This window comes from Mus musculus, chromosome 6 (genome assembly GCF_000001635.26).
Source record: "Mus musculus strain C57BL/6J chromosome 6, GRCm38.p6 C57BL/6J".
Classification (NCBI taxonomy): Eukaryota; Metazoa; Chordata; class Mammalia; order Rodentia; family Muridae; genus Mus; species Mus musculus.
This window is the reverse complement of record NC_000072.6, coordinates 38742304-38756538: the sequence shown is the minus strand read 5'-3', so window position 1 is coordinate 38756538 and position 14235 is coordinate 38742304. Positions and strand designations below refer to the sequence as shown.

Here is a 14235-nt window from a genome sequence, read left to right as displayed (position 1 = left end):
GGCATTGTTGTATACTTCTTTGTGTCTGTCTTTCTCAATGAAATAAGTATTCTTTACTTGTTGAAAGCACCTGAAGTTATAAGTGTAAAACAAAGCACTATGTGGATACTAGCAGACCTCAGAATTCAATTCCTTGGGCTGACTAGTAACTATCTACTAACTGACTAGTAGCTATCTACTAACTGACTAGTAACTATCTACTAACATTTCCTTGGGCTGGCTAGTAACTATCTACTAACATTTGTTGAGCGTATACTTTGGCAAAAGGCACCAACATAAAGCCCATCCAGGTGGCTCTGTAGCCCTGCATGGGCTCTCTCCTGCAACCTTTGACAACACCAGAGACAGGATTGGAAAACGTAGGCCACCCAGGCCAGAAACAGGCAATGAAAGCTTAGCCCAGCCAGGGAGGTGAGGATTCTAGGAATTCCAGGGGTGCTGAGTGCTTCTGAGATGAGCCTTGGTGGCTCTTCCTAGAAAAGATCTAAGCTAGTTCTTCCTAGGAACATTCTCAGTGAGATACACACAGAGTGGGGAGTTTGTCTTTATTTTTACTTCTTTCTCTGTTTATCAAATGTCAAGCCAATTTAGCTTTATTTAAGTGACTTTATGTCTCTGTTTGTGTATTCTTTTTTGTTTGTTTGTTTGGTTGGTTGGTTTGGTTTGTTTGTTTGTTAGTTTTGAGACAGAGTTTTTCTGTGTATCCCTGGCTTTCCTAGAACTAGATTTGTAAACCAGACTAAGCCTTCAACTCAGAGATCCACCTGCCTTTGCCTCCCAAGTGTTGTCATTAAAGGAATGTGCCACCACCACCAAGCTGTATTCTTTGCTTTGTTTTACCTACCCTAGTACATACAAACAAACTGCAAGGCTAATGTCAGAATCTACCTTAGAAATCTGAGAGCTGGCTTCAGTCCACCAATACTACTGCCTTTGTGTTATATTCAGTTTGTGTCCCAGAGTCAACTTTTTCTTCCATATGTAAGCAACAGAACTAGAGTTTGATTTTGATGGTGTCCTTGGCAGAAGTGTAGTAGCCCTAGGAATCAAGGATTAGCATAGAAAATACATGTGTATTAGTGCACACTTGGAAAAAATCTCATTCAGAGCTAAGAGGCTCACTGCCAATACAAATAAAAATAGCTACCCCTCTGGTCCTAACATTGTGCTGGAAATGGCCAGTGAGATCAAGAAAGCCAGCGTCCTTTGGAGACTGTCCCAGTGTGGCATGAGACAGATGTCAACATGTAGACCAAACTGTGATTAAGTCACCTTCCCATATGGACACAAGGCTGTTTCAATGTCTTGAGCATTTTTATTGGTGATAGCCAAAACCAGTTTTCAGCGAGGGTCTCGAAGGTCTTAATCCTCATCATCACAGTTTTATGAGCATTGAGCAGTGGCCCCAGATCCTACATGGAGATCTCTGCTTTGTGTTTTCTCTGTCTGCTGTATCAAGCTGTTACCTAAAGGCTAAGTAGGGTTTCCTCAGCTTCCCTTCTGGACTCAAAACCTACTATCAATCTCTGCTGTGATGGTTCTTCAGCTCATTAGAGCTGGAGAGTGAGGCCAAAGTTCAAGGTTTCCAGCAGTTGAGTTGGTTCCAGGCATGGCTCCTTATAAACTCACATAACGGGAGGTCCAGGTGGATATCTGCCAGTGTTTAGATCTTAGACCCTCACCCATGGGTTCCTCTTACCTTCTACTCATCCCCTTAATCAAAGACAAATCAGTTCCTCCCCTACCTGGTTTGCTGAAGAAGTTGTATCTTTTTCAAAACTAAATCCCTGGTTGGCCTGAGACTACCCAGGCCTGCATCACTGTTTAAATCCCCAGTTGGGCCGCCCTGTGACTTCCTGGACACAGTTTGAACTCATTTCTACGGATGCTGGACAGTTCTCCTGGCAGCCTTACCTGTGATCCAAGAATATTCATCCTGAGTGGTACCCTAAGGTGTTCTCTAGTCTTTACCCTGAAGGCTGTTTTCTACATGAGCTCTCGTTCCTCTCAGATTTGCCTTCTCCTTCAGATTTCTGTTGCTATTTTTTGGGCCCTATGTGGCTTTGATGGAGTCCCATGCCTCCATTCCAGGCCACCAGTCTCAGCAGTGGCTCAGAACTCATGGCAGCATTGCCAAGTCTCCTTAGTATTGCAATAGAAACATAAGATTTAACAACCCATCTGAAATACAATTTTACATTTTGATTGCTTCTGCCCCAGCCATATCGAGGTTACTTTCAATCTGCATATATTTGTGGGAACAGACTTCTTCACTGCAGTTCAATTTGAGTACACCTTATAATATCAGTGATTATAAAATACCAGGGACTAATAGAGTTTCTTGCTTCCAAGGAGTTCAAACTGCTTTATAATTCTACTGGCCATAATTTATCTTCATAAGTTACTATACAGACAAGAGGAAAAAGTGAGATTAATAATCACATTTTATAGAGGGTAAAATAAAACTTGGAGAAATTGAGTAGCATTTTCCCAGACGTGCTCAGCTCTCCCCAGGCTCTCTGAATGGTCTGCAGGCTGAACACTTACATCAGAAATGCATGTGAACCTTGCCCTTGCTCTGTCATAGACTGTGGGCAAGAGCAAGATACTTGACTCTGGGCCAGTGGTTAGCCAAGGACACTGGAATGAGCAGGGTGTGTGCCCAGCTCCTGCAGCACAGACCTCTGCTACAATGAATGTTGTGAGTACACACAGGGTCAGCTCCTCGATTAGATCCTCAGACCTCTTCCCTGGGTTTTGTTCCCAGGGTATCACTCTGGCATCTCAACTACCATATTGATAGGAAGACTACCCGAAGGGCAGAGCAGGGCAGGGCAGGGCAGGGCAAGTGCTGCCTTCAGTCCCTGCCTTGTAGCTCTGTGAATGCTATTGCCATCTGCATTAGACCAAATAAGTAGAAGACGGGTTATAGGAGGGAGCTCTGCTTCTACAGTGAGATGAGAGGTCTGTGGCTGTGACTTCTAATGTGAAGAAAAAAGGGTGTCTTTCACATGAGGAGAAGGAACGATGGGTTGGATCCAGAGCACCAAAAAAGAACACCAGAAAAAGGGTATTCTTTTTGTTTGATTACTGCCATATAGATTAAGTCAGATAATAGGTAAGTTATTTAGAATTGCTTGATTGTCCTAGAACTTTTGTGAGGTACTTCCTGCCATGCTCTATTTAACCTTCTTTCTGGCCCCTCCTTCTAGAATGAGGTATATGGCCAGTACTTAAAAAATACTAGGATTGGACCCATGTGCACTGGGCTCCTGGCTGCAGTCTTCACACCTCTCTTGGAAGCCAGCCTCTGCAGGGTCACGTGGTCTAGACTGATCGAAGAATAACTTATTCCTTATGTGCACTGTCAAGAGAGCAGTGGAGCTAATAACAAAGCTTCAGTCACTGATGTGTTGAAAGTGACAGTTGTTTTTCTAACCTCCCCTAGAAAATGGAATGTATGGTATCTTATGAGGGTCACATTGGAAAGGAATAATCACTCTCTTTCTTAGGTGCAATTTTGTCTGACACTTCATGTATGTGTTTAAAGTATTTTTGATGCCCCAAAATAGTAGTGAGAGTCTTTAAAATGGTTGCATGAGGTGGCACCATGGCAGTGTAAGTATAGAGCAGCTGTCAGCTGAGTGATCTGCAGAACAGAGATCCGTGTACCCAGGGTCCTTCTTGTACTGGCACAACTCTGAGGACAGAAACAACCTCCATGGAATGTGCCCTCAAGCCTCCTAAATCTGGAAGAGCCAAAGCAGAGTGTCTCTTGTCACAGTGTTGCCAAGGTGATGTCGCCAGCCTCCAGAGGGAGCTGCTGGGTGCTGCTGTTGGCACAGTTGTCCCTTCTAGAAAGGTATATGGGACCGTCCACAGCCTAAGCACTGGTGCTACAGCAGTGACATGGGGGAGGAGTACTCACTGCCTTGTGCGTGGAGGCTACCCCTGCCTTGCCAGGTACAAGGTTAGCTCAGACCTCTCAGCTCTTGTCTTTCCTCGCCCAGCTTGCCCTTCTTCATGTAATATGTACACGTTCCATGTAGTATACCTGCGCTGTCTGCATGAAGCTGCCTCTAACTAGATAGTGACCTCCAAGGGCCCCCAGGCTTTGCTTTATTGTTTGCTCCTGAGCCCCAGCATAGTGCCTGGCACATAGTGACACTGAATGGCTAAACATTTGAATAAGAGACCAAGTGCAGCTGAAGCCAAAGCCCAGTGTGGAGTGACCTGGTCAAATATGCCTCAGGAAAGAGTGGGCACTTCTGCAGCTACTGACAGGGAAGCTAAACACACACACACACACACACACACACACACACACACACAAAAGAACTTTAGAATTGAGTTTTGAGTGAGCCTTCATGAACTCAGAGCCTGGGAGTCTAGCATCATAGGAACAAGGTATGTACAAAATCACAGCAGAGTACACATATTTCCCCAGATTGCAGGCATCCAAAGAGAGAAGTGGGTTCTTTTCAAATAAAGTTTATCTATTATTATTAGTGCTGCGTGTGCACATATATACACCATACCATGCACATGGAGTCAGAGGACAACTTAGTGTAAATTCCCTCCTCTCACCTTTACCTAGATTCTAGGGATCAAACTCAGGTTGCTATAAATACAGATACCTTCACTGCTGAGCCTCCTCACTAGCCTGACAAGTATCTTTCTTTCCTGGGGCCTCAAACAGCTACTGAAAGAGCAGCGCCAGTGTACCTAGCTTGGAATCTAAGATAAATGAGACCCAGACCATATTCTTAGAGATTTAAAAAGAGACAGATAGGCAAATGTGTTGTTGATGGGTCAAAAATGACAGAGGTGTTGTTGTTGTTGTTATTGTTATTGTTATTATTATTATTATTATTATTATTATTATTATTATTATTATTATTATAAACTACAACTTAACCAGGCATGTGGTGCACACTTTTAATCCTAGCACTCAAGAGGTACAGGCAGGCAGATGTCTGTGAGTTTCAGAGACAGAGTACACAGCCAGCCAGAGCTGTATAGTGAGCTAGCCAATGAGACGTCTCTCCCTGCCATGAATAAAAGGAAGGAAAACAAGAAGAACTTTTAGTGCCATGTTAGGATATAAGAAGGTATTTTCTCTGTCTTGGGTGTAATTATTTGACACTTCATGAATGTTCAAAGGGTTTTTAGTGTCCTAAATAATCTAATCAGAGAGATTTTTTAAGATAGTCCTTTGGGGGCAGCAGATGCTTAGTGAATATCTCTTGCACCAGTCTTTCGTTCATGTTTACATCTTGATCTACTGGTGTAGATAGTAGATGCAAAGGGAGCAGCATATATTTGAGTAAGGAAGACTGGAAGGGATAGGAAGGGAAAAAAATAGTTCAAAAATAGGTTTCATATGCACAGAGAAAAGGAACTTATCCTTTGAGACATGAAAGGGAAGGCTGAGACCAAAAGCAAGAGCTGAGTTAGTAACTATAATAGAAGCATGAATTGAGGACTACTTCATTTACCTAGTACCAGTGAAAGCCGAGCTTGGTACAACTTCATGGTATATTTTAGCGATCTACTTTAGAGGTACAGTGACACCCCACCCCACCCCAAAATAAAAAAGAGGGGTGAAATCGTAACTGTGAGAGACCTTGGCACCAATTTCAGGTTTCCACACTTCACCTTTCTTGCTGTCAGTCTTTGGTGAACCATCTGCAGATAAACACACAGGCTCTCCTCCCATCTCCCTTGCTCAGGTGTCTGTGCAACTGAGCATGGGCTGGCACACACATGCCCCTTTGGGCCTCAGTGCCTGCTATCTGTAGCTGAGTCCTCCTGTACCAGGGCCCAGACTTAGTTCCTTGTGAAGACTTACCCCTTCCCTCTCCTTTGTCTGCACTGCACAGAACTCCCACCCTAACTCGTGTTTCACACTTCTTATATTTAATATGGTGTATTCGATCAACATGTATGTATTGACCAAGTGGCAACTAAATGCCAGGCACTGGGCTGCCCTCACGGGCTTCGTAGAGGAAGAGAGACAGTAAGGATGTTATTGGGGAGAGTGCTATAAGGTGACATTTATGGTGCTGGAGATGGCAACTAACTGGTGTCAGAGGAGATGTCTATGGTGGGGACAATTAAGCCGAGCTGTGAAAGATGAGGAGGAAGCTGTTTGAGAGCCATGGGGCGAGCACAGAGGTGGAAGCAACTACATCACCTGAAGCCTACTGGTCCAGGAGGTGCTCAAGGTATTCTGGAAGTTGAAAAGACACTGCTGGCACCAGAGCCTGTTGCAGTAGAAAAGTGACTTGAAATGACAGTGGAAAGGCAAACTGGGTCCCTAACTGGGGAAACGTTGATGCCTGAGCCATGGGAGAGATTCATAGATTCTGAGTACAGCGAGAGCCACTGAGGGCTTTGAAACACAAGCTGATTGGAAGGTTATTGAGGGAAGGGAAAACAGGAAGCACCGGGTGAAGAGTTGCTGAGGCCAAAGTTATACCAGGGGAGAGGGAGAAGAGGGACTCATTTGAGGTAGACTTTGGACCGGGGCACGTGGATGGTCGGGTGGCAGGGGGATTGAAGGGATTGGACCTGGATCTCTTGCAAAGAGATCTAGGGAGCCTAGAACTGAAAAGACAGTTTTAAGATGAGACTGAGGTTTAGATGTCAAATCTAAACCTGTGAGGGTTGGCATGATTGCTGTGCAAAGTTTCCTAGAGCTGCAAACAAGGACCACAAAATGTACTGCTTGAAACAGCAGCTACTCTGTTGATGTTCAGGAGCCCAGAGGACCAAAGTCAAGATGTTAGCTGGGCCTTAAGGATGGAGGAGAGGATATTTCCCTGCCTTCTCTAGCTTTTTGTGGATGTAGGTACTCCTTGGTTTGTGGCACATAAATGCAGTCTCCACCTCTGTCATCATATGGCTATCTTGTCAGTGTCTGAGGCCAAATTTCCCTGTCCTAATAAAGACACCTGTCATATTGTACTAGGACCCACCTTCTATGATACAGCTTCATCTTAACTAATTAAACCTACAACAACCCTATTTCTAAGTAAGAGTCCAACATACCTGCTTTATAATACTGGAGATTGAGCTCAGGACTGTGTGCATACTAGGCAAGTACACTACCCCTGAGCTATATCCCCCAACCCAGTGTTTCATTCAGGATAAACACAAAACCATGATAGTCATGTAGGGGAAGAATAGAAAGAAAAGAAGATGGTACATAGAGCATTTGGACAAAGAAGGAGGATGCTCTAGTAAAGGGTATGGACAGGAAAGGATATGGAGAGGCAAGAAATTTGGGTATGGGAAAGTGGCACCTAGGAAGCCAGGCCTAACAAAGCAGGAGCAGTGGGCAGTTGTATAGAAGAGAGGCAGCTCTCAAGACACAGAGCTGAGATGCTGACCAAGACTACGACAGTGCACAGGCCATCCTGATCCCTCTAGTGTGGCACATGAGTGTAGGAGCATCTCAGACAAGGTTAAGAGGCGGGAACATTTAGGAGGCCATTGCTCTGAGAAATGAGGTATGGAGGAAGCAGATAGTCTTGGTAACACTTGGAGAGGATTAAGGAAAGATGTGTGCTTGAGGCTTGCTTCTGTTTATTAGCTTTGTCCTTGCATACTGTTTTGTTTTTCCAAAGTGGTAGCTGCTGAAGTATGGTGTGTGCTGTGGTACATGCCTTCTCATGGTTGTGTTTATATCACACATGTTTGTAATCTTTTGTCCCTTGATTTAGTGTTGCCTTAACTCCAGTTCCAAGGGACTTAGTGCCCTCTTGCCCCACATTTGTGACATTCCTTCACACAGATGCACATGAATAAAACTTAAAAGAAAGACTTTGTGGTCTGATCTTGGTTACCAAATACATGTGTACTTTCTCTTTAAAATGCCTTTGAAATTTCTATGTGGCCTTGTCTGTCAATTACAGAGACATTAGCTCCTACAACCAGGAGTGGACTGTTTATAATAGAATTCTGGTTGACTCTCAGGATGATCTATCTATTCATGAATGGGGTTCTATAGTTGTAACATTAAAGAACTTTTATAGAGATCAACCTTTTAGACACAGATGGGAAAAGTAATAGCAGTGTTTCCTTGAAGAAATGTAATACAAATGCCTAGGACAAAGATCATTGGGATGAGTGGATTTTGGACTTAATTGCCTTATTTTAAGTGAGAGCAGCTATTTTTACATATTCCTGAAAGTAGAGTTTAGGAATTCCTTCCTAAATATTAGGCAATCTTTATAACGAATTCCAGATGTTCAGCTACAAAAGCTAACTTCCTACCATTTGTGGTGTGGTTATCAGGTCATGAGCTCATGTGGTCAGAATGTGATGGTGGTGATGCCCACAGACATGCTTCACTGTAGGTCTGTTGTACTGCCACCCACCGACCCTTACTCGATCGGCACTTGCAAGCTAACTACATCCTCTTCTAACTAGATAACAAAGCCAAAGAATGGAGAGTCTCTGCAATGCAGACCTCTCTCAAGACCAAAGACCCCACACAGGTACCCCAGAATTCATTCTTCCATTCTTTCTCTCCAGGGCCCCTGAGATCATCCTTGGTTTGCCATTCTGTGAGGCAATTGACATGTGGTCCCTTGGTTGTGTCATTGCTGAACTGTTCCTGGGCTGGCCATTATACCCAGGTGCTTCTGAGTATGATCAGGTAGGTCTGGGTGACACAGGAATTCTCTATGTGACTTCACTCTCCATCCAGAAAACCTTAGATTACCATTTACTTAGAACCTGCCTTATTCACTTATTAAACTTATCCTGACTTCCTCTCTCTCTCTCTCTCTCTCTCTCTCTCTCTCTCTGTGTGTGTGTGTGTGTGTGTGTGTGTGTGTGTGTGTTTCTTCTTTCTTTTTACTTCTTGTTTCTCTAAAATTAATTCCATTTTTCTCAAAGCCATCAGTATACCATATGTACCATGACAGGAAAAGCCCTGACCTCTTTCTCATCTTTTCTTGCAGATTCGGTATATTTCACAAACACAGGGTTTACCAGCTGAATATTTATTAAGTGCAGGGACAAAGACAACTAGGTTTTTCAACCGTGACACAGACTCACCGTATCCTTTGTGGAGGCTAAAGGTAGGAAAAACACTCCCTCACTTCTACTGATGGCCTAATAGTGAAAGAAGGAAAGACAAAAATGAGCTTTTGGTATTTACAAATTGATGACTTTAATCTAGCCAGCAAAATGGGGATGTAGGATAGAGTTGTGAATACAAGGTGTTGCAGGATCTGAATGATTGAAAACACCTGCTTCCTTGCCTCACTGCTGTGTGAGAGACTGTGTCCCATGGGAAGACCGCTGAATTTCTGGGATTTAATCTCATGATCCTTCATGTCTGCTTCGTGCTAAACAGATGAAGCAGCCACACTCTGCTCTTAAGGAACCCACTGTCCATGGAGAAACAGGACCAGTGCCCCAAGCTCTAGGCTACCATATGGACTATCCTCTTCCTAAAAGGAAAGAACATGGGAAATAGCGTGACCTAAGTGAGCCAAGAAAAAGCCAGGCCAGGGCCAAGGGCAGGGAGCAATATTTGTGCTGGGCCCTGTAGGGTACAGAGGGATTTTTCCAAGGCAGGGAAAGTAGCCTGCAATGCAAATGTCACAAACCCCTGGGAAGACAGCAGATCTTCATCCAGGACAATGGATACCATAAACTCTTGGTGACTTCACCTTAATTGAAACATATTTTGCTTTTACTTTAACTGTGTCTTGTAATTAAAATTGACATACTTTTCCTGGGAAGGAGATAGTAATAAAGACTTAAGTCTGTAGTAAATTCATTTTTGCAGTTTTGCAATTGGGTTTTACTAAGTTTGGTTTGGTTTGGTTTGGTTTGGTTTGGTTTGGTTTGGTTTGACAGGACCCCAATCAAATCCTAATACAGCTTAAATATAATATGTACTATCAAAGCACTGGGATTTGGAAGCTAAGCAGGCTCTTAGGCTAGAAATAGAGCACCTGACATTCAGTAAGTATGAGAGTTGCCAAGGTCCAGTAACAAGTCTTCAGGTAGAAGACAGACAACCCAAGTTGATAGTGGGGGGTAGCTACTTCGGTGTTTTACCAGGACCCTCATCACCTGTTCCTTGGGGTTGAACTGCTTAAAGTGTGCTGGCCTTTATCCAGAATTAATTGCCTTAGATCCATTGATGAGTCCAAACCACCTAGCAAGTAGAAAAAGTAGTTTCCTAGCCAATAGCTGATAAATGTCTTTGAAAGAGCAGCATAGAATACAAGCTCTGGAAACAGCTGCCACTTGTAAGCTGGGAATGTTGGTCGTCCCCCAGAACTTTATATTTTTGTGTTTCCATGTAGTAAAAGAGGAGAGCAGTCATCCTAATGCCTGTGGTTATGGAAAACATTTAGTGAGTTAGTGTGCCTTGAAACAGCATAGGAGCTGTAGGTGTAAGGGATTGCTAAGTAAAATAAAATGTTAAGGTGTCACAAAGGGCTCTGGTCTTCCCAGGTGGAATCTTACCTTCAGCTTATGGAAAGCTGCAGAGTAGGAAGGGTGTGGTCTCATGTTCTCTTTAGAGTCTTTGGTAACTGTACCAGAGTGGGCATGAGTGGGAGCCTGGGGCGGAAGGAAGGTGAGCTAGTGTGGATGGACAGAGAAAGGAGCTCTTGTGTAGGACACTTTCCGAGAAACCAAAGTCTCCTCCTCTGCAAAGTGAGAAAGGACCATGGGTGGAAGCAGCAGCCCAGGAGCTTGAGATTCAGTGACCTGAGCGGTGCTGTCTGACTGACCAGGTTTCGCTTTCTCCGATAGACACCAGATGACCATGAAGCAGAGACGGGAATTAAGTCAAAGGAAGCAAGAAAGTACATTTTCAACTGTTTGGATGATATGGCCCAGGTAAGCTCTGTGAGTGAATATGCAGCACAGGCCCTTTAAAAAACAAAGCAAAACAAAAAACAGCTGCAGGGCAGGGCATGCCTTCAGACCCACCACTCTGGGACGCAAAGCAAGTGGAATCTCTGAGGTTGAGGCTTGCCTAGTCTACATAGTGAGTTTCAGGACTGCTAGAGATATGTAGAGAAACCCTGTTTTTTGTTTAAAGCCAATAAATGAAAATAAAAAATAAAACCCACCAGCAGTGATATACTTAACTATGCTCATTGCCTTTGCTTATGAACAATCATATGACAGGCTTAGTAAGAAACCATTTGGTCTCAGAAACCAACTCTTTAGAAAAAATAGCTCCATTGTATTGCTTCTTGTTTGTAAGGTAGTGGCCAACCTTACTGGTGCTAAAAGGGCCTGAATCCTATACAGTTTAAATATAATATGTACTATCAAAGCATTGGGATTTGGAAGCTAAGCAGGCTCTTAGGCTAGAAATAGAGCACATGACATTCAATAACTATGAGAGTTGCCAAGGTCCAGTAACAAGTCTTCAGGTAGAAGACAGACAACCCAAGTTGGTGGTGGGGGGTAGCTACTTCGGTGTTTTACCAGGAACCTCACGTTCACCTGTTCCTAGGGCCTTGTGTGTGCTAGGCAGGCACTGGCTCCAGAGCTGAGACCTACAGCCCATTGGCATATTGGAGTTGATGCTCATGGCTCAGTGTGTCCATTTCCTAGGGCCTACATAACAAGATAGGGTGAACTGGAGGGTATAAGACAACACAATGTATTCTCTCATAGTTCTGGAGGCTAAAACCGTCTGGTGTCAGTGTCCTCAAGGCCACAGTCCTTTTGAAGGCCCTAGGGGACAGCATCCATGTGTTGGGCTCCCCGTGGCTCTGGCAGCCTCAGAATTCCTTACTTGCAGCTGCATCACTCTAATCCGGCTTTACCCTCCACATGGCTGTTATCCCTGTGTCATCCCTGCTCCCACTGTCAGATCTCTGCTATAAAAGCACTGATTATTGTGTTCAGGACCATCCTAATCCAATATGGCCTCATCCTAACGTGATTATATCTGCAAAGACCCTATTTCTAAACAAGGTCACATTCATAGCTTCCACAGATTAGGACTTGGATTCAGCCTTTAGGGAAGCCCAATTCAGACCATTACACTCAGTCACTGTCAGCTCACTAGCAGCGACTACAGACCTTCCTTACCTTTCCATCACAGATAATTCGAGATCTTCAGGTACTTTTAGTTAGAGACTAATCCAAACTCTGAGCAATCCAGAATGACTGTTCCTTTTAAACACTGAGAAACAAAGCTGTAGCCCAATAAACACTTAGCACACCTCTTAGCACAGATGAGTGTAGCCTGGTTCTGAGTAAAGTACACTTGTCAGCTGATTAGTAGCTTAGATGGTCTGTGGAAACTGAAATTGCTTTCCAGAGCCCCTCTTGAAAAAAAACAAGAAAGAAAGAAAGAAAGAGGGGGGGGGAGAAGGAAAGAGAGAGAGAGAGAGAGAGAGAGAGAGAGAGAGAGAGAGAGAGAGAGAGAGAGAGAAAGAAAGAAAGAAAGAAAGAAAGAAAGAAAGAAAGAAAAGAAAAGAAAAGAAAGAAAAGAAAGAAAGGGAAGGAAGAAAGCAAGCAAACATTGAAAGCAAAGCCTTTCAGAGGCCATGCTAGTAGAGACCTGCCTTTGGGAGAAAAGTCCTGTGTTCAGCTGCACTCTCTTCCCTGGCCAGAGGCAACTGCAGGGAACACAGGGACCGAAATCATTCTAGTCACAGTCAGGGACCAAGGGAAGGGTGATGTCATAAAGATGAAGGAAGAGGGAACCCAGGCTCTTTTCTTCTCCAGAGGTTGTATACACTTTTCCCCATCTTTTCTTTTTCTACTGCTTTATCTTAGAGCTTTCTGTGTGTGTGTGTGTGTGTGTGTGTGTGTGTGTGTGTGTGTGTGTGTATTGTTGTTGTGTGCTTGTGACAAAACACATATAGCATAAAATGTCTCATCTTAGTCTTTTTTTAAAGTAAGGCTGAGGAGAATTAAGTGCATGCGCACTGTTATGCAATCGGCCTCCAGAACCCTTCATCCCGTGGTTATTTTTAATAAGGTGTGATGAAAGCTGCACTTCACCGTGGCCAGTTAAAACAGGAGCAGCTTTGTGCCTTGACACTGGGATGTATGTGCAGGTGTCAACCATGGTGGCCTCTTTCTGCCCCAACCCCTACCTGGTACCTGACTCCCGCAGCCATTCTGTTCCTAGCGTATAAGAGGCCATCACCCGTGGACAGTAGCAGCACACAGGACCATGGCGGGCAGTCTACCCTCTGGCACCTGAGATGGGGAGCTTGAGATCAGACGATATCCTATGGCTCTTACTCACCTGTCCCCGCTTACTTCCAGGTGAACATGACAACAGATTTGGAAGGGAGTGACATGTTAGTAGAGAAGGCAGACCGACGGGAGTTCATTGACCTGTTAAAGAAGATGCTGACCATCGATGCTGATAAGAGAGTCACTCCCATTGAAACTCTGAACCACCCCTTTGTCACCATGACACACCTGCTTGACTTCCCCCATAGTGCCCAGTAAGTGCCTACTATGCTTGTACCAAGGGCAACACTTAAAGGCCCAGACAGGAAATATTTGAGGCTTTGTGGCCCTCTGGTTCCTACGCTGCATCTCCGTTCTCAGTTATAGCTGAAAGCAGCTATAGATACAGCACATAAGCAAAATCAGGATCTCCTTGTCATCAAAGCACTTAGAGCACTTGTGGGGCGAGGTTGGGCTGAAGACTACAGTTTGTACCAAAAAGAAGGGAATGGTGGAACATGGGGACTTTGGGGCCAGATGAACTTGGATATCAACGCACAAAGGGAAGTGGGCAAAACAGCAGTGCTCTAAAGCAATCTAGCATCAGTGCCAAAGGTTAGTCCCAAAACTGTCCCAGAGTGAACTGTCTAGTTTGCTTCATTTCTTTGGCATACTGTGGGCTGTACCAGGCACTGGAGTACAATGAGGAACAAAGTAGACTGTGTACTTTCGAGCTAAGCCATGGTCTTCAGGGAAGAAGATAGAAGACAATGGCTGTTACCAAGAAAGGAATGCGGTATGATGAGTCCATCCAACAAGGAGCTTGCTCAATAGGCCAGAAGACCCAAGAATATAACCTGTGAAGGGTGAGGGAAAAGATGGGTGTGAGAAGTCAGGGCACTGCCTGTGTGAACTCTGCAGCATGACTGAACACCAGACCTAGGAATGGGGGCAACATGCTGAGGCTGCAGAAGTCAGCGCTCGAGCAAGCCGTGCTCAGGGAGGGTTTTGCCTTTTATCAGAAGCTCGATGCAGCAGTTAAAGGAC

At 44.3% G+C, this 14235-nt stretch overlaps 1 protein-coding gene and 1 long non-coding RNA gene across 8 annotated transcripts in view; one reads left to right on the top strand and one right to left on the bottom strand.

Moving 5' to 3' along the window:
- Positions 1-14235, top strand: part of Hipk2 (homeodomain interacting protein kinase 2) — a 188820-nt gene that overhangs the window by 119793 nt on the left and 54792 nt on the right. For all 7 annotated transcript variants that reach the window (XR_001785097.2, XM_006505602.4, XM_006505603.3 and 4 more), the window contains exons 3-6: positions 8542-8665; positions 8973-9092; positions 10789-10875; positions 13279-13463. Coding sequence is in view for 6 of the 7 variants with exons in the window: in XM_006505602.4 (XP_006505665.1) it covers positions 8542-8665; positions 8973-9092; positions 10789-10875; positions 13279-13463 (516 nt within the window). In the remaining variant the exon portion in view is untranslated. The remainder of the gene's footprint in view (positions 1-8541; positions 8666-8972; positions 9093-10788; positions 10876-13278; positions 13464-14235) is intronic.
- Positions 1-14235, bottom strand: part of 4930502C15Rik — a 55104-nt gene that overhangs the window by 36081 nt on the left and 4788 nt on the right. The window contains exon 2 of the long non-coding RNA XR_003956279.1: positions 13259-14045. This is a non-coding gene — a long non-coding RNA (RIKEN cDNA 4930502C15 gene). The remainder of the gene's footprint in view (positions 1-13258; positions 14046-14235) is intronic.